The following is a 24,431-nucleotide window of genomic DNA, read 5'->3' on the forward strand; positions in this document are numbered from 1 at the left end:
GTTTCTGAGAATCCAGGTGGCCCACATGAAGCCATCCCAGCTGGAAGGGTGCCACGAAGTGCAAGAGCAGCACCCCACAACCTTACAGTCCCTCCAGGGCTAGAAACAGAGCAAAACCTCCTCCTGCTTCCAGAACATTTATTCCATTGCATCCCTGTTTTTCAAGGGAAATCAAGGCCCATGGTCATTGGAACATCGAGAAATGCAAAATGCTTTAAGCCTCTTGTGCCAAGCAGGAGCAGCTGCTCCCCAGCCCCCTCTGGGGGAGCTCCGTGGGCTCTGCTCCGGCACCGGCTGTCAGCGCTGGGGGCTGCCCCTGGGATGGCATCGTGCTCCAGGAGCCAAGACTGCTGCTGCTGCCAGTGCTTCTGCAGGAAAGACAGACCCTAACCCCAGCAGAGCCCACCTGGCCCGGACTGGCCCACCTCCACCAGGGCTGCAGCCGTGTCCCCATCATACCTGCCTGCAGGTGGCTCTGGAGGGAAGGGTGTTTGTGGTGGAGCATTGCCCATGTCCCTAAGCTGTGCCCTCAGGCTTACCTTTGGGGGGCCTTGCCTGCAAAATGAACAGGACATCAGTCTACAACAGGCATGGAGGCAGCCCAGGTGGCCCTTGGTTACTCTGCTTGGTTCCATGCAACCAGATTCACTGTCCAGACCCCCACCCCACTCTGGATTCGAGATCAGGCATTAGGAAAGTTTCCCCCCCACCACTGGATGGTGCAGCTTTGGGACAGTTCACCAGGAGCTGGGGGATCTCAGTCCTCGGAGGCTCCAAAGACTTGGCCAGACAAAGCTGGAAATGACCTGAGGCAGGGCTGGCAGCTCTCCTGGTCTGTAGGGGCCACCCTGTGACTCCCTGATTCACCACGGCAGTGAATTCCCACAATGCAATCATGCTTAGCACATGAACCTGTCAGTGAACCACAGATCAGGGTGTGCCCTGGAGGGCTGGTCCCTCTCTGCATGGAGTCCCAACAGATTCCCTTTGGAAGAGGATGAAAAGCATAGAGCTGGGTCAGTTTTCCAGGGAAGGTCTCCATGGTGACCCACTGATGGATGTTTTGACAGTAGCTGAGGTCCTGGTGCAACTTCCCCTGACTCCTGGCACCAGCTGGATCCCTCTCCCAGTTCAGACTGGCAACCAAGCCCAAAAGTTGAAAACTAAGGGCTGCTCCACCAGGTTTTTCCCTGATTTTGGGAACTGAATTTTAACCAAAGGGCAGAAAATCATTAAATCCAAAATGATTCGCTTCAAAACCTCCTCTCTCCCATGTAGCCCTATCCTTACCTCCTCAAACTTCTCCTTCCAATAAAGGTCAGCCTTTGCATCCAGGTAGAGCAGAACCAGGTCACAGACCATTGTAGCCTGGAGACAGACAAACATTGAAGACAGGAACCTTCCCACAGGAATGCCTGGCCTTCCATCCTGGCTCCCCCTGAGTGCTGCAGCCAACTGTGGGCATTTGCTGGGGCAGCAAGCCAGCCCTGCCTCCAGACAGCTCCACTGGCTCCTCTCTGACCCAGCCCAGGGCCAGGAACTGCACAGGAGGGCAGGCAGGATCCCCAGGCTGCAATGGATGCACAGGGAGGGCTGTTCAGCACCTTCAGTCACATATGGACTGGGATGAGCATGTCAGGGGGGAAAGGGGCACAGGGGGGGACCTCCCTGTTACTCTGCTGGAAGGGAAGAGCCACAGAAGGGCTCTACAAGGGGCTGCCCCACCATAGTGATAGGACACTGCATCCTTTCAGTCAGAGGAGAAGCAGAGAGGAGCTGCTCTTTCCTGCCAGCAGCATCCCAGTGATGCTCTGTCCCAGGACCCACACAAAAACTTGACCACCATGAGACATGACTATGCTAGCACTCAGGATCCCAATCCAGTGGTGTCATTAGGAATGGTCACAGGGAAACCTGAGCTGACACCCTGGCAGACCATCTCCCCTCTGTGCTGGCTGCCACTAAGGAAGCCTTGTGCCCAGGCAGGCAGGGGAACAACTGAGAAGTGGCAAATCCCAAGGCAGGGATGGAAGGGGAAGAGTGTGTCTGGAGTACTCACAGCACCAAAGAAGGCGATGCTGGTGCCAAAGCTCACAGCAGTAGGAACAATGCTGAACTTCCCAGCCTGGTGAGAAACAGTGGAGGGGCAAGAGAGAGGGTGAAGAGTGGTCAGGGGGTGAGAAGGTTGTGGGCTGAGCCTTGTGGGGCAGCATGCTCAAAGTCAGGAGGTGCTGGAAGGATCCAGGGATTTTTCCCCATGCCAATTTGTAGGAAACGCTGTTGTGCTGACTCCAGCCCTCTTTGGTTGTCAAAGAAGGGACTGAGGTGCCTGATGACCTGAAAGCAGCAGAGGTTACTGTGACCCACCTGCTCCTGCAGGCACAGCAGGAATTTCCCTCTTGCTGCAGCTGCCACCCATGGAACCACATGGCAGCAAACACAACCCTGATGTGATGTGTCCCTCCCTTCACAAATGAACCTGGTGGTTTCTCTTCTGGCTGTTCTCTCCTGCTCCACAGCTCCTGGACCTGCTCTCTCAGCCTAGAAGTGGTACACCCTGTCCTGCACTGTGTGCTTCACCTTCTTCAGGTACAAAGGGCACTGCTGAAAGACCAGCATGTGGACATCTCTCAGTGTGGAAAGTGCTCTCAGCACAGGCTCCCTCTTTGGAAAGCTAAACACTGGCTTTGTCAGTGATGCTGCACAGAGTAGCATCAAGAATCATGGAAACATGGAATAGTTTGGGTTGGAAGAGACCTTAAAGCTCATCTCATTCCACCCCCCGCCATGGGCAGGGACACCTTCCACTACCCCAGGGTACTCCAAGCCCCATCCTGCCTGGCCTTGGACATTTCCAGGAATGGGGGAGTCACAGCTTCTGTGGGCAACCTGTGCCTGGGCATCATCACCCTCACAGGGAAGGATTTCTTCCTAATATCCCATCTAACCCTGAGAAGCCATTCCCTGTGTCCTGTCCCTCCATCCCTTGTCCCCAGTCCCTCTCCAGCTCTCCTGGAGCCCCTTCAGGCCCTGCAAGGGGCTCTGAGCTCTCCCTGGAGCCTTCTCCTCTCCAGGTGAGCACCCCCAGCTCTCCCAGCCTGGCTCCAGCCCTTGGAGCATCTCTGGTGCCTCCTCTGGGCTCACTCCAGCAGCTCCAAATCCTTCTGTTGTTGGAGACACCAGAGCGGGTGCAGCACTGCCCCTGAGCAGGGCAGAGAAGCAGAATCCCCCTTCACCCCCTGCCCACAGTGCTGAGGGTGAGTCCAGGACACAGGGCATTTCTGGGCTCTCAGTGCACAAGGCTGGGGCATGCCCAGCCTTAATCACACCACACCTTTCCCCCCTGAGGGTACTTTTAATCAAGAAGGGATTAATTGTGCATGTTCAGCAGAGTTCAGGTTGATCTTTGTCAGGGTGCTCCCACCATAACACCCTCAGAGAGACACACCCACAGGCCCAGTTCACCTTGCCTACTGAACACTTCATGGCCCCCATGTCAGACCCTCAGAGAGGGAAATCTCCCTTCTCAGGGCATTACCAAAAGGTTTTTCTGCAAATAGGAGGGACCTGCTCCTGCTCTGCTTAGAAAACTCCGGGAAGAGGTGAGGAGCTGCAGCGGGGGAGAAGGAGGGCAGCAGAAAGGCCGGGGCAGGGCGGGAGCAGCGGCGGGAGCAGTCAGCCCTGGGGCTGAGGAGCTCAGGGTACCTGGCCGTGCACGGAGAGGTCAAAGCGGATCCCGTAGAGCTTCAGCAGGTTCCGGTAGAGCTGCTGCTGCTGCGAGCCCCGGTAGTAGGAGGCAGTTCTGTGGGAGACACTGGGACGGCTCAGAAGGGCAGGGAGGGAAGGGGGTGCCACAGGATTGCCGGGCCTCTGGGTTCCGGGGTGTCCTGCAGGCTGGGAGCTGGGCATTCGTGTGCAGCCATGACTCACTGGCACCAACAGTGAGGCACCAGCATCCCCTCAGCACCCAGTCTGGGTCACTGGGAGCACGCAGCTCGGTGTGCCCAGCCCGGGTGGGGACAGTCACAGGCCCCTGCCCTCAGGCAGGTAATGACCCGCTCAGCTCCAAACACAAAAGAGCTACAAAGTGTGGGAATTGCCACAGCAACCCCGCCCTGAGTTACCATTTCCCAATGCCTTAAAGGTCTCTAAGATCTTTAAGTCCAGACAGTTAACCCAGCACTAACCCATGTCCCCAGGTGCCGCATCTACGCAGCTTTTAAATCCCTCCAGGGACAGGGACTCCACCACTGCCCTGGGCAGCTGCGCCAGGGCTGGATAAACCTTCCAGTGAAAAGATTTTTTCTAACATGCAATCTAAACACTCCCTTAGTGCAACTTCAGGCTGTTCCCTGCAAAAAGGCTCCTTGTTGGGCCTGGGAGCACAGCCCGACCCCCCCGGCTGTCCCCTCCTGTCAGGAGCTGTGCAGAGCCACAAGGTCCCCCCTGAGCCTCCTTTGCTCCAGGCTGAGCCCCTTCCCAGCTCCCTCAGCCTCTCCTGGGGCTCCAGCCCCTTCCCAGCTCCCTCAGCCCCTCCTGGGGCTCCAGCCCCTTCCCAGCTCCGTCCCCTTCCCTGGACACGCTCCAGCCCCTCCAGGTCTCTCCTGTCAGGAGGCTCCCAGAGCTGCCCCAGCACTGGAGGTGCCCCAGCAGGGCCAGCACAGATCAGGTGCCCTTGGCCCTCCTGCCCACCTGGGCTCATGTTCACCTTCAGGTCCTTTTCTACCTACAGCTTTCCAGCCACTCTGCCCCAGCCTGTAATATTCCATGGCATCGTTCTGACCCCAAGACAGAACCTGGGACTTGACCTTGTTGAACCTCACACCACTGGCCTCAGCCCATGGATCCAGCCTGTCCAGCTCCCTCTGCAGGGATTCCTGCCTTCCAGCTGATCCACACTCCCACCCAGCTCAGTGTCATCTGTGAACTGACCGAGGCACATTGCCTGTCCCTGCTGCTCCTTTAAGAGCATCCATCAGAACTGAAATCTGCCATGTGCTGATCCCACAGGCCTGTGTGGCCACTGTCCCAGCATCCTCACCTGAAATTGTACCTCGTGTCCTGCAGGCTGAAGGAATACTGTGGTTGGCACTGGGTAGCAGGGTGGTCCAGGTCGCAGTTCCACTCAATAAGAACCCTGATGCTTCCCCCCTGTAAAGCACATTTTATTCCAGGAGAAGCATGGAATCAGATTAGACGAGTCATTAACTGTTCAGATACTCCCAAATCACATCTTCCCTTAGCATTTCAGGTCAGTCCTCTGCTTCTCACTCACATCCTTGGGGAATTTTGAATTGCCTTCCATAGTTATATAAAAAACAAGTACCAGCAGCGCGAGGTCTCCAAAGTTCTCTCCAGCTGCCTCCACCATGTCACGGACACGAAACACAGGGCAGGAGGGGTGGAAGATTGGATCATATGTGCAGCTCTTGAAATAGCTGGGATCACTGGTTTGTAACGTGTTGCACCTGAGGCAGGAGAGAGGGGGCAGGGGTGTGGGAGTCATGGAGCCCAGCTGGGGGACTGCAAAGGGACCCTCTCGTGGGGTTGGGCCCACCAGTGCTCCTGCATCAGTGGGAGGACAGTCAGTGCCTCGCCTAAAGCCTCAGATGGAAGAGGGTGGAGAAAAACCAGCCCAGAGGAATCTCACATGGAGTTATCCTCTACAGCATGTGCCATGGCCTTCCCTTCCACCTCTTTGTGCTCCTTTGTTTCTTCCCAGCACCCAGCTCTGGTCACTGCCGCAGGTAACAGCAGGGCCATACCTCCTGCCATGGTAAGGCAGCACAGTCAGTGTGCCTGGGACTGTGGGGCCAGTGCAGCCCTCTACTTGCCTTCTGTGAAACCACTTTGCAAGGACTAAAAGACAAAAATATTAGTTTCTCTTCCAAATGAGAGCTTGGGAATGGCTGGCCTTGTCTGGCTCTCGGCAGTGCTCTGCATGGGCACATGGACACCAGTCCCTCTCTCTGAGGTGTCCCCATCCCACTGCTCTTAGAGCTGCACGCCCAGCACAGCTGAAGTGACCTGTATTCACCTCAACACCTGTCCTGCCCTAACTGCCCCAGCCCCACCTGCCCTGGGTGCCACTGGTCCCATGAGTGCTTCAGCTCCTCAGCCCCCTGACAGGCTCAGTGCCAAGGCTGGACCAGGCTGCATGCTCAGCCCGGCTGGGAAGTACTGTACTTACTTGGAGAAGTTAAATTTGGTGAAGTGGACAGTATTTTTTATAAAAAGAGTGAAATTCTCTGCCTCAGCCAGAAGAGGTTTCCTAGAAAACAACCACCAACAAAGTCAAGCCTTGCACAGTGGCCAAGGCCCCATTTCGCAAGCTCTGCAGTCTCTCCTGCAACCCCAACTCCTGCTCTTGGGTGGTGCCCTCTGAGTTTAACTGACCAGAAATGTCAGAGATCTCCCAGAGCCTGGTTGGCCCTTGGGCATGTGTGGTCAGACTCCTGGTAACAGAGAGGGAGAGAGCCAAAGCTCCCAATATCTGCTGTCTCCTCGTGGGGGATTACCTGGGCAGGGTGCTATTCTCCACAGGACACCAGCCATAGATCTCACAGGTGGAATGGGTGGCATTGAACATCAAACATTTCCCAGTTTTTATCCCTAGAAACAAGATAATATAGGACAGGCTGAGAGAGCTGGGGTTGATTACCTGGAGAAGACTTTGGAGAGACATTAGAGCCCCTTCCAGTGCCTAAAGGGGCTCCAAGAGAGCTGGAGAGGGACTTGGGACAAGGGTCTGGAGAGAGAGGACACAGTGAAGGGTGTCCCAGGGGCACAGGCAGGTTTAGATGGGATGTTGGGAATGAGGAATTGTTCCCTGGCAGGGTGGGCAGGCCCTGGCACAGGTGCCCAGAGCAGCTGGGGCTGCCCCTGGATCCCTGGCAGTGCCCAAGGCCAGGGTGGACACTGGGGCTGGGAGCAGCCTGGGACAGTGAAAGGCATCCCTGCCCATGGAAGGGGTGGAACAGGATGAGCTTTTTAACCCAACCCATTCTAGGATTTTGTTTCTTTAGCAAAACACCCAGTACCATTGCCATGAACCACAGGGCTTCCCATGGGACAATCTGCATCTTCTGTGCACATCCCGTCGAGGACAGAGGGGCTCTGGGAGGGACAGAGAAAAGTGCTGTCACTGTGCTGTGCAGCTGCCTGAGGCCATGCTGTCACTCCCCCCATTGTTGCACTGCTGCTCCTGCTTCTCCAAGTGGTTCCCAAACAGAGATGAGCATTCATCAGCCTCTAGCCAGTCAGAAGAGAGGCATGTCCAAAGGGCAATCCTTCCTCTCCAGAGCACTTGTGTTCTGCTGCTCAGTGGCAGAGGAAGCCTCAGGAGCTACCTCAGACCTTCCACATGGAACTGGGAACTGGCACAGAGGATTCAGGAGGGCCCTAATGACTGAGCCCATTAAGCACCTTGTAAAGTACCATGATGAATTCCCTGGGGGAGAGCTTAGTAGCCCCTAAATCCAGCATGACACAAGTTTTACAAGAGACGGGGAAAGCTTCACCCTTACTCTGGACCTCCCCAATTGTCAGGAGCAGTAAAAACCTCTTGTTTAAACACAGAAAGATGATCACAGTTGGGGAAACACCACTAACACCTCCCCCAGCTACCCCAAGCCATGACAGGAGTCACCAGCTCATCAGAAACCCACTCCCCAAGCTCTGAGGGCACAGAGGCCCAAATGCAGGAGGGGAATCCTCATCTGTGTGGTCAGAAGTGGGGGTCTGTTCAGGCCTTCCCTGAGGCCTCAGGACAGCCTCAGCCATTCATTCAGGTGTAAACCCACCAACATGATCTGAGAGGAGCAGTGTCTTTGGGCTGGGTAGGGTCTGCTAGGGGTCTGGAGTCATTATGGGATGCAGGAGAACATCTGGGGATTGCACCAGGTGTTTAGGGAATGGGTTATTTAGGGGAGGAAGAGAAGGCATGGGAAGGAGGGAACTTGGTAGTCTGAAAAGGAACATAAAGGGATAAAGGGATGAAAAGACTTAAGTGCATGTACAGCTGCTGAAACAGCTCGGCTCGTGTTCGGTGCTGCCTCTGGCCACAGACAAATTCATCTGCCAGCACCAAATACTCTGGCCATCAAGAATATTAAGGCAGCTCAAACTCCCTGTAAAGCCAAAAGCTGCCACTGCTAAATATTCAAAGCTTTCCAAATATGAATGTCATCTACACCCCCAATGGCAGGAACTGAGGAACTCTTGGAGACCAGCATGGGGTGTAGGCTGGGACAGGCACCCACACACACCCCAGCCCTGGAACAGAATGAAATCCTCAGCTCTGTGTGTCCTTGGCTTGCACACAGCATACCCAGCACCTAGAGGTGCCTGTGGCTGCCTGTGAGAACCCCGAAATGCCCTGCAGCACTTGTCTTCCTCCCTGTTGGGACTTTAGGAGTTCTCAGCATTTTAAAGATGGGTCATTGGTGCCATTTTCACCAAGCCAAACCCAGTGTTTCTCCTCCTCTGCAGCAGCTGGCCACAGCAGGAGCTGAAGGGACCATTAGGACAATTGGTGCTTGACTTCGGTACAAAGTGCCAGCAGCAGTTCAGCTTAAAGGACATTTTCTCCCATCTGCTGAGCTGGGTTCAGCCTGGGAGAGCTCAGCAGAGGAGCTGGCCTGACTCCAGCCTTAAAGGGAAGAGTTCTCCCAGAGAACATATACAATTAAGTGTATATGAAAAACCATCTAGACCTTATGCTCTGTTCCTCCTAAAAATAGGACGCTAAGATGGACAACAGGAAGTTTTCAAGGAACCATGACACAGGTATCCATGGATTGTGTGTCAAGGCATCCCTTGTTCAAGGGCAGCAGAAAACCTGGAATGGTCATACAGTGCCACCACACAAAGAGTTCAGAGCTGGAGAGGCCCCATGTCCCCTGTCCTGGCCACCAGAAACAGTTCTGGTAGCACACATGCATACACCTCTTGACTCATGAAGGTATGACAAAGCAAGTGCAGATGTGCTGGGGAGCACTATGATCCAGTGAGTCTGAGGGGAATTGGGATTTGTGGGAATATAAATCCATTTTTCCCTTTTATCTGGTCTTCCACTGGGTTCCACTGAGCAGCAGAACCACTGGCTCCATCTCAGCCCTGTGGGGCTGGGCTGGGGCAGGTCCATTCACTCACCTCGGGGCAGGTGCCTTGGGCTTGCTGGATTGTGGCAATGAAATGGGTCACCAGGAAAAGCACATTTTCTCCCTGGGAAGCAAGAAGGCGCTGTCAAAGGGAGGCGGACACCAGGGTGGGTCCAAGGGGTCGCCCTGTGACACCATGGGCAGAATAGGCTTTGGGAGGCCAGCGGTACCCGCGGCATCCCCTTGTCAAGATGATTGACTGTATGTGTGACATCCTCGTCCCCGCCCGGGGCCCGGCCCTACCTGCGGGGGCCAGGTGAGATCCGCAGCGTCCCAGAGCCGCCGGCCCGCGGCCTCGGCGACCGCCGCCCCCTTCACTTTCGTGACCACGGTGACCCGCGGGGCTGTGTCGCGCTCCTGGTACCCCTTCCGCAGCAGCAGCACCCACCTGCGGAGGAGCGGGGGCTCAGAAGGAGCTCCGGCCGGGCCCGGGGGCTGGGGGGATGGCCCTACCCCAGCGGGAGCGGGCAGCCCGAGGGCAGGGTCCCTACCCCAGCAGGTAGCCGAGCGCGCCCAGCTGCAGCAGCCGGTGCAGCAGCCCCACCCGCCGGTTCCGCGTCAGCGAGAACTTGGCAGTCTTGTAGTCGAGCAGGGACCCGCAGGGTGGGCTCGGCATGGTGGCACCGGGGGAAAGGCGGGCACGGGGGGATAAGCGGCACTAAGGGCAAAGGCGGGCACGGTGAGGATAGCGGCACTAAGGGGGGGCACGGGGGGGATAGCGGCACTAAGGGCAAAGGAGGGCACGGTGAGGATAGCGGCACTAAGGGCAAAGGGGGGCACGGTGAGGATAGTGGCACTAAGGGTAAGGGGGGTCACGGTGAGGATAGCGGCACCAGGAGAGAAAGGCTACCAAGGGAGAGAAGGCGGCCCCGGGGCCGGCGGCCGCAGTCACGGCACCCCCCGCCCTGCCCGCGCTCCCCGGCGCAGCCCCGCCCCGCCCCTCCCCTCCGCGGCCCCGCCCCTCCCCCCCGCGGCCCCGCCCCTCCCCTCCGCGGCCCCGCCCCGTCCTCCCTCAGCCCCGCCCCTCCCGCAGCCCCGCCCCTCCCGCAGCCCCGCCCCGTTGCCGTTGCCGTTGCCGTGGCAGCGGCGGGTGGGGGCAGGGGGGGCCCTCGGGCCGGGCCGGGCCCGCACCCCGACCCCGGGCCGGGGCGGGTCACAGCGGCCGTGACGGGGTCACAGCGCCTGCGGGGCCTGCCGGACAGCCGAGCGAGCCTCCGCCGCCTCCAGCCGCGGGCTCTCCCCGCAGCGAGCATCCCAGGACGGTTTGGGCTGGAAGAGGCCGTAAAGCCCTTCCGCTCCACCCCTGCCATGGCAGGGACACCTCCCACTGTCCCAGGCTGCTCCAGCCCCAGTGTCCAGCCTGGCCTTGGGCACTGCCAGGGATCCAGGGGCAGCCCCAGCTGTCCTGTCCCTCCAGCCCTTGTCCCCAGTCCCTCTCCAGCTCTCCTGGAGCCCCTTCAGGCCCTGCAAGGGGCTCTGAGCTCTCCCTGGAGCCTTCTCCTCTCCAGGTGAGCCCCCCCAGCTCTCCCAGCCTGTGCTAAACCAGTATAGACCAGTTCCCGAGCAAGGGACGGACAATTTTTCTTTCTGGCTGATGAAAGTGATGTAATTCCTCTGGATGGTGGAGCAACCCAAGCTTTACATCAAGGATACATCAGAGACCCATTCCAGCCTGCCCTGCTGGACGTTTGGGGACCTACCAGAGCCCAGGGCTCACCACATGAGATGTGATGTTGGCCAGCAGAGGGGATTTGCCAGCAGATTGCTTTGAAGTGCTCAGGAACCAGAATTGTCTCCTTCCCTGGATGCAGGTGGGAGGATGGGATGTGTAAATGGGTCAGTACACCACAGAAAGAATTTTTCATTATGTCATCTTCCCTGGAGTACTTCACATTTTTAAATTAATATTTTTAAGAAGAAATTATAAACCTTCTGTTTTAAATTAATATTTTTAAATTGATGTGTTTCGGAAGAAATTATAAATCTTCTGTACATTCATGTCAGTTAGTCCCACCTGAAGCTGCTTTCAGCAGGCACAGCATCTTAGAAATGTGCAGTTTAGACCATAAAAGAGTACAGTCTTTCCTACTCATTTTTGATGATAAGCCTTTTTGTTAAGTTTATTTTTTCTGGAATAGTTCTCTGAGGTCCCTTCCAGTTAATTTTCCTGTCTCTAATATCCGTGGATGGAGAAAAGAATTTGATTTTGTAGTATCTTTTGTATAATCACAAGGTCATGGCCATGCTTCTGTTTAACTGTAAATATTTCTGAAATGCTTTGTGCCAGATCCATGTTTTCCCTGGGTGGTGTCTTTTATGCAAAATTCAATGTCCACTCCATCCACTGCTTTACAATCCTCAGCCCTCACACATCTCACCCACTACAGCCTCCTCCTTGAACATCCTTCATATCTTCAGTGGCCTTCTTTGGCTCACAGGAGAGAAAACCCCCTGAATCCTCACCACTTCTGCCACCAGGAGCAGCCCAGCCATCTCCCTCGTTCGTTCCAAATTCCTGCTTGCTTTCCTGGGCTTTACCTTTGAAGGCTGCAGTGGCTGCTTGTCACCACCCCTCTCCTCCTCACCTCCTGTTCCTTTTGCAGTCCAACAGCTCTCCTCAGCTGTCTCAGCTTCAGGCATGGATGTTTTTCATTTTCATTTGTCCTAGCTGACACCCTAATTTTTTTCCTGCCCCTCTGGAAACTCACAGAACACTTGCTGAGCAAACCTATTTGGATTTCGAGGATCTCTGGGAGGGGTTCCAGAACCAGGAGGCTGTGGCAGTTCCCTGGCAGGTTCCAGCAGCTGGAGAGCGAGCAGAGCAGCCACAGCTGCCCTGTGAGCACCAGCCCCTGGCTTTGTCACAGTGATTGCACTTTCAGCCCCTCTTTGCTGTCTTGGCAACATGAGGTCAAAGAACGTAGATGCTTCACTGTCTGGCAGCTTCTGCTTTGGGCTTGTGGTAAATTAAGTAGAAAAATATGTAGTTTTAATCACCTAGAGGTAATGCAGACAGTTGCAGAGAAGTACATGAATCAACCCAAGCTTCCTTTTAACTCTTAAGCCATTTGCTTTCATGCATTTTTTCTTAGGGGAGATTTTTGGAAATGCTATAGCAGAAAACAATGGATTAAACTTAGAATCAGCTGGAACCATTTCCATAGCCAAGGGCAGCTGCCTTGGCCAAAGGCTTGGAGCAGGGAATTGTTTTCACTCCTGTTCTTAAACTGTGAAAGCTCACATGAAGCTGATGTGCTGTTGGCCTGTCCAAGAGTCATCTATGACCTGGGATCACATGGACCTTAGAATTAAGAGAGAAAAATCATCCAGTATCTAGAGACATATCACAGATGTTTTCATTTCTCTGTTTCTAGTTTTTTCCTTTTTAAAGTCAAAATTACTATAATGAATGTTTTGAATGGTTTAATTTCTGATTCATAAATCAATACAGATATTGTTTTGTGGTCTACATATTGTTTTTATTCTACTAAAATTTTACTCACCAAAATAAAAACCAGTTCTTCCAGCCTCTGAGGCTGAAAGAGACCACGTGTTGGTCGTTAGTGGTGAGTTGGCAGTGCTGGGTTAATAGTCTTAGAGGTTTTTTCCAACTTAAAAGATTCTGTGATTCTATAATGTTTATCTTCTTTATTTGAAAATAATTATATTATTTACCTAGTGGGGTCTGTCCTATAAATGTGCAAATCATTTTATAGTTATGTGTCTAATAAATCAAGCCTGTGCTTTTGTCTCAGGATTGTCTGTCCAAACCATTTGCAAATACCATTTATAAATATGGGCTGCAGTCTTTAAATTTGGGCTGTCTCTAAAAACATCAGAATCATCCTGACACTCCCTCAGTCTCCAGATGAAAACTTTGTGTATTGAACACAGAAGCTTTATAGGGCTTGGTTTAAATCAGTGTAAGTACTTATATTTAAAATATTTTTTACCATTTATTGCTTCTGTTGTGTCCTTTGCCCCTAGCCCTTCCTGTGCTCTCCGAACAAGAGATGCAAATTAAAATCCTGTGAAACAGTACAGTCCAAGTCTGTCCTTATTCACCAGCTGGAGAAGATCCACTTGCCCATGTTTTGACACATTGTTAGTCACTGGAGTCAGAGCTGTGTGGTTTTAGGCTCAACAAACCTACCAACAAACCATTTGGGACCCTAAACACACCAGGTGAGCCAGCAGGGTTACACTGGGCAGTGTCACTGGGATGGGGATCTCGAGCACCCCGTTGTCCTGAGTGTGATGGGGTGGCTGAGGGACGCTGAGCACAAGCCTGCCTTGTGCCCAGGGGTGATTTGCCTTCCCGAAGGGCTGCCGGGAGAAGAGGGAGCAGGCAGCTGGAGCTGGCCTGGAGGGTTGTGTGGGAAGCTGGAGGGATTTGCTGTGCTTTGGCAGCTGCTGCCAAAGGTTGTAAGGAATTAACATGTAGGGACTTACTCTGAGAACTGTAGTTCTGTTAAATTGCAATACCAGTTACTCCAAATTGACCTGCTAATCTCCCCTGCTGGAATTACTGTTCTTCTTTCCTCAAACTCAATTGTGTTCTTTCTATGTTGGAAACCAATCTTGGAATAATTCACCAGACTTGTTGAATCCCTGTTCACAAGGGATTCAATGATTCTAGTACTGAGCCTTTTTTTGTGCGTGTGTCCAAGTGTCAATTCCATATTGTTCCTTTTTGTTTTCTTTGAGAAAGTTCCAGATAGCAGTTGGATGCCTCATTGAGGCCTTACAGCACACCAGCACTGCTGCCTCTTTTCAGGTCCTCTCTGAGTCAGAGCACAGAGGTTACACAAATCCACAATGATTGCCACTGATTGTATTTTCCCAGAATTCTTGAGTAGCTCTCACTTTGCTCAGTGGCCTTTTGAAGCCTTGACTGTCCCTGTCACCTTTCAGAAGGATCTGCCAGCTTGTTTTGCTGCAGTGCTCTGGGACTGCTCCAGCTGCCTGTTTCTGAAAAATGAGCATTACTACTCCAGGGAAGCTCACTGCCTGATTCCATGTGGAACTTCTCTGGTGTAAGTGACAGAGGGGATCCCAAAGTTCTTGCTGTAGCAGCTGCTAACTTTGGAGGCAGGGCTGGGCAGTGGAGCCTCCAGCGTGGCTCCACCTGCTCCCCCTGCACAGAAAAGGGGGTTTTGTGTTTTCCAAGTATTTTTCTTGAGCACTTTCATCTCCTTTAGGATATCAAGTGTGCTGCCATGCCCAGAGGTGCATTGGCTCTTGTTCCAGCAAGGATTGGCTGCCCTAGAATGCTTCCAGCCTAGCAAGAGAGGTGTGGGGTAATGAGAAATCAGCCATCCTGGCTGCAGAGGAGCCACTCGCTGCAGCTCCTTCCTGCCAGCATCTGACAGATGTTTCACAACCTCAGGCCAAGCTCTCATTGCCTCAGGGAACGTTTCTGGTCTCCTACCTAAATCTTCCTCATGGCAGTTTCAGTCCACTGCTTCATTCCATGCCTCCTGTGCATGTGGGGAAGATTTATTCTCCTTTTATAGAATGTGTAAGGTTGGTAAAAAACGCTAAGTTGATCGAGGCCAGCAGCTGCAGTTTTGTGTCTGTGTGGTGTGTTACACGTGGGGAAATGGCCGTTTCCTCCCTTACCCCCAAAGCAGATGCAGCGGATGCATCTGGTGCTGGATGGAGCCTCTGCCACGGCGTTTGTGCCCTCGCTTGCGCAGCTCCTCAGCAAGTGCTGAGACGGAAGAGCTGTGGCTGCGGGACTGCTGAGACACAGCACAAACACTCCTGGAATGACGTGGGGACCTGTCTGCCTGAGCACCAGCACATCGTGCAGGGACAAGGGGACAGCAAGACCACCTTGGTCTGTGCCATCTTTTAATGCCCTGCCATTCCCCTGCTGGCGGTAGGAGCAGATCACCGCTGCTGGCATCCCGGAATGCTGCGTGGTGCTTACCTCATCCTCGGGCTGTGTCTGCGGGAGGAGGAGGGGAGCAGCGCAGGATCATGAGAGGATTACTTAGAGCCAGCCTCCCTGAGCCCTGCAGCTCATCTGTGCTGCTTTCAGAGCTGGGAGGGGTAATTTAGGAACACGAGGCTGGGAAGTGATTTAATTAGGACACGGAGCTGCTCTCTCCTGTGTGCAACCCACCGCCCCTTCCAGTGCTCGGGGCTCCCCTTTTCCTCCCTCCAGCATGGACCAGGCTCAACTTTGCAAGCAGCTGCTTATTAAACAGTTATCAAACAGTTATTATTACCTGCAACTCCTGCTCCCCTGGGCTTTCCCAAGCAAGAGCCCAGCAATCCCTGTGGGTTCCACAATCCAGTGATTTCTGTGAGAGCTCCCACAGCCCAGAGATCTCTGCAGCTCCCACTGGTGCCATTCCCGGGGCTGCATGGGCTGCAGCAGCAATCCCGTATCCTGAAGCCTCCAAAATCATCACTGGCTCGGTCCTTGTGTCCATCCCTGGAGCACCCCTGACTTGCACCTGGGGCTAAAGTCCACAGACTCAGTTACTCACTGCCATTTAAAGGGGGTAAGTGACAGCCCCAACACCGATTCTCTCTCTAGTACAGATCCCATTTTATTCCCCTCTGGATTTGCATTTCTCCTTGTGCTGCTGCACCTGCCTTATTGGGAACTGTCCTCCCGGGGCACAACAAACCAGCACTGCCCTGCCAGCTACTCTCCCAGTCCAGCAGCATCACTGGAGAGGCTCAGCGAGCCCTGGCTGCTGCCTGTCCACTCCCATGCTGTCCGTGGGGATTATCATCCAGGACTCACATTAATGCCCTTAATCCAGCCCAGAGCACGTGTGCCAGAGCTGCTCCTGCCCCATGGCCCATAAAGCCCTTCCCCATTCCTGGAGCCCTAGCACTGGCCACATCAGCACTGACCCACATCCCTCCCTGCAGCTCTGGAAAGAGATTGATTTCCTGCAGCCTGACTACATCATTGCCATTGTTCCCAGAAAATAGAGGTCTTTATGTATATTTTTAAGCTAATCTGGAGAAGGATACTACTCTGGAAAGCAGGTGGTCAGCCACAGGGAAGCAGCAAGTAGCTGCTCCTGGAGCTCTATGAAACAGGGTTCTGGGAGCTGCACATGGGAATGGTTTCATTTTACATCTGTTTGGAATCGAGGGTATGGACTGGGCAGCCAGTGTTTTCTCTTACAACGGGCTGCCCTCTTAAAGCCTGTTGCTTAAAGCCATCTTTGCTGATTAGTTTGCATTTTTTTCTTCTACTGATACAATTTTCAGGAACAAATTCCTGTAGAAGGGCTGTCTGGGTGCCAGGGGCTGCTGCCATCCCCGTTTTCTTCTGTGTTCATTAATGAGTAGTCAATTAAAAATCAATTAATACATGTTCTGTGCAGAGCATGCTACTGCTGTAGGATAGTGTATGACACATGAAACAACCAATTTTGTAATCCTATAAAAAAAACAAACCCACAAGTGTGCTTGGGAGGCCCCACTGGCCTTCCAGGTGCCAGAGAATTACACTCCAATCCTTTAATACCCTGCTGGCTGCATCCCTGGCACCTTCTGCTCTGCTGGGGAGGATCTTGTGCTTTGTGTGCCACAGGCTAACAGGGATTTCTGTGCATTTTCAGAAATGAATGTTTTTAAATAGACTAAATATCAATGGTTACAAGGCTCATTCAGTAACTCTTTGGTCTTTTGCAGCTTAAAAGGCTGATTGAGATCCCTGCTAGGAGAGCTGTGAGATCTGACTGACACTGACTTTCCTCCACAGGGGAACATAAAAGTCACCCTCAGCCCATCCCTCTCTGTGAGGAATTTCCTGCCCTTCCCCAGCTCTGCACTGGGCTCCCTTTTCCTCCTGTGTCCCTGTGGATCTTTTTACTCGCCTTTGTCCTGTTGACAATGGCTTTATTAGCGAGATTAAAGCTGAGTCACTAAGGAGGGTTCAGCCTGTGCCTCCCTGGGTGCCTGATGAACACCTGCTTTTTAATGAAGGACTCTGTTATCTCAGGAAGGACATTTCCCTAGAGAACAGCGTGGGGATGGGGGTGACTGCACGTTATAAATAATTCCTATTAATTGCACCAGTTCTCACATCCTTTGGCCCATAACCTCGGGCAGCTTTAGTAACCCTGCCCTGGTGCTGACTCAGCACTCTCCTCACTGCTCACAGTGGGGTTCAGTCCTGTCTGGGTCAATATCAGGGTATTTGTCCCAGCCTACCCCAGCCCTGTGGGGTCCTGGTTTCTGTGGGTCTGGTTGGAGCTTGTCTTCATGACTGGAACCCCAGTGGCAGCAGGGGGGCAGTGGGCACCCTCCCTTTCCCCACTTTCTGGGGGGGCTTTCCTGAGCATCAACTAGGGAGCGCTTCCCACCTTGAGTCTTGGGGACACAGAGATCACAAGCAGTCAGAGCCACAGCAGAAACAGTGTTTATGAGGATGACCAAATCAGCCCATTGCTCACAAGCCACGACACACAGGTGCCAAGCGGGGCCACAGCGCTGGTGGTGGCAGCGCGGGGACGAGGTGGGACACAGAGCAGTGCTGGCAGACAGAGGGGTTCACCAGAGCCAGCATATCCTACTGAGGGTCCCCACAGCCTCTCTAGGGTCCCCCAGGGACTGGCCAGCAAGAAGTAATGGAACAGCTTGCCCACAGTCCCCAGCTCCTCGCAGCATGCAGAGGATGAGGATGGAGCAGGGCGTCCATGCTGCGAGGCCTGTCTAGTTGGCAGCCTCACACTTGGCTGACCATGGGCTCATGGGCAGAACTGCCAGGGGTGGCTGCAGCAGGGCTGCTGGGGACCCCCCATGGCATCCTTGCAGCTGGGGTGACCCCAAAGTATGGACATGATTGCTGGGGAGGGGGGCAATACTTAAAAAGCACCTGCTGAGCCTGTCCCAAGCCCCAGAGAGCCTGGAAGGTGCATCATGGGGGTTGAGTCCCCATGGTGGGGCAGGTGGTGCTTCTGGGGTGCAGGAGAAGTGGGGAGCTGGCTCCAGGCAGACCAGCCCAGGGATGCCACTGGGGACCTCCAGGGACAAGGCAATGTACCTGGGGTCCTGAGCACCCATACCCTGCTCAGGACTGGGGCAAGAGCCTGGCCATGGCATTATCTTCCCGGGGGCATGGCCCCCAGCCCACTCCTCAGACAGCCAATTCCAGCGGCTGAGAAGATGCAGCTGGGCTTTTGCTGGGCCAGCCTCCACCAGCTTTCCTGGGGTGCCTTCCCAGCCACCCACTCAGGCCATATCCCTTCTCCATGTCATGTCTCCAGCTGCCCCTCAGCTCCCTCAGCCCCAGCCTTTGAGGAGAGCAGCCCTGGGCATAGGGATGGCAGGGTGCCTGTGGGGATGCATGATTGCCCCTACCTCCTTCCCAAGGGGACTCTGCAGGAGGCAGGGGGGCTGCACTCAGGATGAGAGTCAGCATGGGCAGCACTGGGCTGCCTGTCCTGGTCCCTGGGGAACCTCTGCATGCCCAGCTGCACAGATGTGCTGGCAGACAGGAGATGTACTGCACGGTTCCAGGGTGTGCTCGGGGAGAGGTGAACAAGGACACAGCTCCTCATGAGCAGGGCAGGCACTGGGCTGAGACCCAGCTCTCGAGGGCAGGGGATGGGGAGGGAGGAAGCCGGCCCCTCCACAATCTGTCAGAAGGGTGTGGGGAAGGGTGAGCATCCTCATCCTCTCCAGGTGGAGCCCCACAGCCAGAGCAGCCCCAGTGGCTCTGCTGTCAGAGGGACCAGGAGGAGGGGGGTGGGGCTCTCGCCTCACTGCGGGAGGAGATTCCGACGCTCCCATCTCCAGGTGCCCCCGTTGCCAGGGGTGTCATCTCTTGCAGTCCTCGGTGTCGGTGTCTGGCAGCCCGGTGGCAGGCTGGCAGCTGGGCTGGACTGCCTGCACCCTCTCCTCCAGGCTGCCCCCCGGGAACACCACGTAGCGGGCGCTGACACGCTGGGCTCGTGGCTCCCGCAGGTTCTCCTTGCTGTGCCAGATGCCGTAGCCAAAATAGACGAGCAAGCCTGCAGCGGGGACAGGGACAGCAGGGATTCCAGCACAGCCTGGCTGCTGGCACCACCATGGCTGGCACCACCATGGCGGAATGTGGCACGGATGTGGCCAGTAAGCCAGCAGAGCAAAAAGCTAAAGCACCACGGGTGTTTAACTGAGCTGCATGCAGGAGGAAAAGTGTCCTGCCCAAGGTTATGAGCATGTTAAGAGCAAGGAGAGCACCCTCAGTCCCTGGGAAAGGGAAGGACTTCTTGAGCCCCAGGGAGCTGCCTCAGGAGCAGGGGGTGGTTCTGGCCCAGGGCTTTAAGGAGAATCTGAACTTTTAACAGGAACAACCTGTAACAATCTGGGAAACAGAGAGGCTCAGGAGATGCTGGGAGACCTCGCCTTGTGTCTCCAAAGGGGAACCAGAGGCAGAAAGGGGCAGGATACGCTTTACAGACCCATAAATGGGGGAGAAGAACTGCCAAAGGAGCTGGAGAGTGCCAAGACAAACCCTGTTCCCCCTCCCCGGAGCAGCCATGGGAGCACTCACCCAAGAGCAGCCAGACGGCGAAGCGGAGCCACGTCATGTAACTGAGCTTCAGCATCAGGTAGATGTTGAGGATGATGCTCAGTGCTGGGGAGAGGGGTACCAGGGGGATCTGCAGGAGAAAAGGAGCTGGCAGGGGTGAGACCTGGAGGACCACATTCTCAGTCTTTAAAATTATAGGGACAAAAGACAGCACTGGCAAATATGTGGGACAAAAGGAACTGTCACCTTGGGATTTCTAGAAGTGGCACTTTTTTTAAGGTAAAGGAACAATGGAGCCAGGAGATGGGAGCCAGGCTGGCAAGGTGGGCACAGGCCATCATCACGAGGACCAAACAAGCTCCTGATGTGATTCTGAGCCAACGTGGTCCTTGCTAGAGGACCCAGGGCAGGGGCATGGCAGGGTAGTGGTATCACCACTGGTGTTATGAAGTTGCACTGACTACATCAGGGCTCAGGTGGGCTGAAAACAGGAGAGGGGGAGCACAAGAGGCATAGAAGTGGTTTGGAGGCTGAAAATGGGCTCTATCACGTAGCTGAAGGGCAGCCAAAGTAAGGAGCTGAGGCAGGAGAGGAGCAGAGGAATTGTGAGGATGCAGAGAAGGGAGCCCAAGGTGGACAGGAGCAATCCCTGGGATCCATCCCATGGGATGGACACAGAACTGCTGGGGATGTCCTCTCCTAGGGACCAGTGGCCACACAGAGTAACAGCAGAGGCACCAACACTCCCCACACAGTGTCCACAAACACACTCCTCTCCTCCCTCCTCCTCCTTCAGCAGTTGTGGTGCTTTCAACAAAGTGCTGTGTCTGGGAGGCCTGCAGGTCCATGGAGCTGCTCCTACCTCCCCTCACCCCTGCAGAAGGATTTCCTGCCCGGGCCCTGGGCATACCTGGAAGGTCTGGGTGCTGTGCTGCTGCTCGTGTGCCCAGATGAGGAGGAGGCTGAGCAGGAAGCCCAGACTGAAGAGGACCAGCAGCAGGGAGTAGCTCCAGGTGGGCAGGTGGAGGTGGGTGTTGCCAAACACTAAGATGGAGCAGAGGCAGATGGCAGACACCATCAAGGTCACCACAGCCACCGTGACCACCTCACCCGGGTAGAAGTCGCTGAGGAACTCGAGGTAGGGCTCAAAAGCTGCCTTCAGCTGCCCTGGCTCCCGCTGGTCTTTGCTCTTGTCCCTGTCCACCAGCTGCAGTTTGTCAGAGAAGGACTCGTACTCCTTCAGCTCGCCCCCAGACGGGCCCTCACGGGGCTCAGCGCTGGGCCCCGGCGCGGGGACATCCCCCTTCTGCTGCTGGAAGCGCAGGACAATGATGCTGGCGGCCACAAAGGTGTAGGCCAGCAGAGTGCCGATGGACAGGAACTGCACCAGGGCCTCTAGGTCAAAGATGAGGGCCAGCAGGGCCATAAGCAGCCCGAAGACCACGATGCCGACCACGGGCACCTGCGTGCGGGGGTGCACTCGGGAGAAGACCTGAAAGAAGAGCCCATCCTCGGCCATGGCGTAGACGATGCGTGGCAGGGAGAAGAGGTTGCTCAATAGAACTGTATTCATTGCTGAGGGATGAGTAGAAGAAGGAAGACCCCATCAGACCCAAACCCAAACTGGAGATTGTTCCCAGCCCCCAGGGTAAGAGGGTGGGCAGCTCCTCCCACCGCTGCCTGTACTCACCACAGATGGAGCCAGCAGCCACCAGAAACCCTGCCCAGGCGTAGCCCCTCCTGTAGAATGCATCGGCCAGGGCAGAGTCAGGGTCCAGCGTGTGCCAGGGCACCATCAGCGTCAGCACAACTGACACCAGGATATAGGCACCGGTGGCCAGCCCCAAGGAGAAAGCAATGGCCCTGGGGACAGCCCTCTGCGGGTTCCTGGCCTCTTCGCTGGAGGCTGCGATGACGTCAAAGCCCACAAAGGCATAGAAGCAGGTGGCTGTGCCAGCCATGATGCCCGACAGCCCATATGGGGCAAAGCCACCCTCCTGGGTGCTCCAGTTCTTGGGCTGTGCGAGGACGAAGCCCATAATGAGGATGAAGAGGATGACGCCCATGCTGATGGCCGAGAAGACGTGGTTGAGCCAGGAGGACACTTTGGCCCCAAAGGAGATGAAGGCGGTAGCTACCAGCAGGATGGCAGCTGCCAGGAAGTCTGGATAGCGGGCCAGGAACGGCACCTGCCAGGCACCCACGTGGGTCTCGGTGAAGTTCTTGATCTTGTGGTTAAAGATAGAGTCCAGATAGCCACTCCAGGCCCTGGCCACTGCGGCCCCCCCGATCATGTACTCCAGCAGCACATTCCAGCCGATAAGGAAAGCCCAGATTTCACCCACAGACACGTAGGTGAACATGTAGGCAGAGCCTGTCTTGGGCACGCGGGCTCCAAACTCGGCGTAGCACAGAGCAGCCAGGAGTGAGGCAAAGCCGGCGATGATGAAGGAGACGATGACGGCGGGGCCGGCGATCTCCTTGGCCACGGTGCCGGTGAGGACGTACAGCCCGGAGCCCACCATGCCCCCGATGCCCAGCAGCGTCAAGTCGACGGTGGAAAGGCATCTGTTAAAGGATGTCTCCATCATGTCGTCCTCCAGGGTCTTCACCCGGTTGAGCTTCTGGCAGAAGCGGGTCAGGTTGGTGGAGCGGGGCAGCCATCTTGCCATCGTGGAGGCAGCGGGCCCTGCCCTCAGCAGAGTGAGGGGTCCTCAGCAGTGCGATCCTGCCTGGCGACCTGCTAGAGGGGCAGGAAGAGGTGAACGTTCCCTTGGCAGTGAGGTATCAAGTGCTGGGGACAGGGTGGAAAAGCCACCAGGGCACATTCCAGGTGTCCCTGGCTCCTCAGCCAGCACAGAGCTCAGCAGAGAGTGTGTCCTCCTCCAGGGGTGGCACAGGACAGGGACATGTGCCAGGTGGCAGGGAAATCACAGCACTCGCGGGGCAGCATCTCCCCATTAAAGCCCAAACCAGTCTGCTCTGGCCCTGATGAAGGCTTCCTTGCTACCTCCTCTCCACCTTATTCAACACATACTTGAACTTTGCCCTGCTGTGCCAGGACCCCATCACGGGGACATGCAGCATCTCCCTGCTCCCAGAATCCTGCTGCTTCCCCAGAGGCTGCAGCAGAAGTCCAGAGCAGCTCCCATGGGAGTCTCCAGGGAGACCAAGAAACAGCCAGTGCCAGGGACCAGCCACACCGGCAGCTGCCATCATGACAGTGGGAGGACACAGCACTAGGGACATGCAGGTGCTGCTTCCCAGCTGCTCCATGGGGTGATTGGTGACTCTGGGGACACTCTCCCCTCCCCCCTGCTCTCCCTCCTGTGCCAGAAGCCCCACACCTACGTAAAAAAACATGTCCTGCTCGGTGCAGCCCCACTCCAGGGTCTACATCTCAGAGGCCAAAAGGTCGTGGAAAGCCCACGAGGGGATGGAATGACAGGGCCGATGATGGCCCCTGAGGACAACGTGCACAACCCGTGCTGGCTGACACTCCCAGCCCTGCACATCCAGGTCCCCGCGACCGAAGGCCTTGCCAGCATCGGGGTCCCCGATCCCAACAAACGCAACAGGCGCAGCTGGGAGGATGCGGAGCTCGGCGCCCACTGGAGACGGAGCATCCCCGGATTCGGGGGGTGGCCAAGGGTGGGGACCCCCAGACCGAGGAGGGTGTGCGGGGGTTCCGGATTAATCCCGGGCGGCGAGAGGCGATAGTTTCGCCCCTGCTCAGTCCCGCCACGATGCCGGTTCCGGGCGGCGCCGAGTCCCGGCCCCGATTCCGGCCGCGCTCCCCCGGCACGCTCCCCACAGTGCCGATCCCAGCCCGGCTCCCTGTCTCGGGGATTGTCGCTCACCTGCGAGGGTGGCCGGGGGCCCGCAGCGGCCCCGGCCTCACCTGCTCCGCGCCGCCGCCGCCGCCCGGCTCCGCCTCCCGGGGCTCGGCGGAAGGGCGGAGGCCGGGCGGGCCCCCGGCCCAGCCCCGGGGCTGTCTCCGGGAGCGGGGAGCAGCGGCTGGGGCCCGGGGCTGCACCTCCAGCCCCTGGAAGGGGCAGACACAGCGGGGTCCCCACGACCCCAGGGTGGGCAGCCCCCGGGAGCGTGTGCCCGGCCGGAGCCGCACAGAAACGGGATCCAGGGCGGTTATGGAGAGATGCCAAAGGCTGCAGCCTGGGTTGCTCCGGAGACAGCCTGGGAGAGCTGTGGGTGTTCAGCCTGGAGAAGGCTCCAGGAAGACGTTAGGGCTCTTTCCCATGCCGAAAGGGGTTCCAAGAGAGCTGGAGAGGGACTTGGGACAAGCACCTGGAGTGACAAGGGGGAATGGCTTCCTACTGACAAAGGGCAGGATTACATGGGTTATTAGGAAGGAATTCTTGGCTATGAGGGTGGGGAGGCCCTGGCACAGAGTGCCCAGGGCAGCTAGTGGTTGTCCCTGGATCTCTGGAAGTGCCCAAGGCCAGGCTGGACAGTGCTTGAAGCAACCTGGGATAGTGAAAGGTGTTCCTGCTCATGAGCTTCTAATCCAAGGTCTCTTCTAACCCAGACTACTCTGTGATTCTGTAACGGAGCAGTTATCCCAAATTCCATCCACTGGATGCAGTTCTGGATAGAACAAGGGGCTGAGACCCTGCTCCTCTGCCTCTACTCACTCTGCTCTGGAGCAGCAACCTGAAGGGCAGGCACATCCCCTGTGCTCAGGTGTTTGTCATGAAGAAACTGAGGTGTGGAGAAAGCTGTGGGAGGGGGAGCTCCTGAACAGGCCCCTCCAGCTC

At 55.8% G+C, this 24,431-nt stretch overlaps 2 protein-coding genes across 2 annotated transcripts; both read right to left on the reverse strand.

Moving 5' to 3' along the window:
* Positions 1-516: 516 nt before the first annotated feature.
* Positions 517-9,777, reverse strand: P2RX6 (purinergic receptor P2X 6; the record flags this gene model as incomplete). Its single annotated transcript, XM_084217438.1, has 12 exons — positions 517-555; positions 1,291-1,368; positions 2,060-2,125; positions 3,706-3,802; positions 5,042-5,151; positions 5,327-5,468; positions 6,191-6,271; positions 6,519-6,612; positions 7,041-7,116; positions 9,154-9,225; positions 9,405-9,549; positions 9,653-9,777. 12 exons carry the CDS (start codon positions 9,775-9,777, stop codon positions 517-519), a joined length of 1,125 nt encoding a protein of 374 aa, XP_084073564.1.
* Positions 9,778-17,624: 7,847 nt separating this feature from the next.
* SLC7A4 (solute carrier family 7 member 4) lies at positions 17,625-23,550 on the reverse strand. The gene is made up of 5 exons (XM_084217128.1): positions 23,517-23,550; positions 21,347-22,399; positions 20,567-21,231; positions 19,678-19,786; positions 17,625-19,153 (listed from the first exon to the last, which is right to left on the reverse strand). Exons 2-5 carry the CDS (start codon positions 22,326-22,328, stop codon positions 18,960-18,962), a joined length of 1,950 nt encoding a protein of 649 aa, XP_084073254.1. The 5' UTR covers positions 22,329-22,399; positions 23,517-23,550; the 3' UTR covers positions 17,625-18,959.
* Between the last annotated feature and the right edge of the window lie 881 nt (positions 23,551-24,431).

This window comes from Fringilla coelebs, assembly GCF_963513975.1.
Source record: "Fringilla coelebs genome assembly, chromosome: 17".
In the NCBI taxonomy this organism is placed as follows: Eukaryota; Metazoa; Chordata; class Aves; order Passeriformes; family Fringillidae; genus Fringilla; species Fringilla coelebs.

Coding starts and splice junctions, on each gene's coding strand:
- SLC7A4 (XM_084217128.1), bottom strand. CDS start 22,328: ATGGCAAGATGGCTGCCCCGCTCCACCAACCTGACCCGCTTCTGCCAG. Junction 21,232..21,346: donor GGCTGCTGGCTCCATCTGTG/GTGAGTACAGGC, acceptor CTCATCCCTCAG/CAATGAATACAGTTCTATTG. Junction 19,787..20,566: donor ACAGCACCCAGACCTTCCAG/GTATGCCCAGGG, acceptor TTTCTCCTGCAG/ATCCCCCTGGTACCCCTCTC.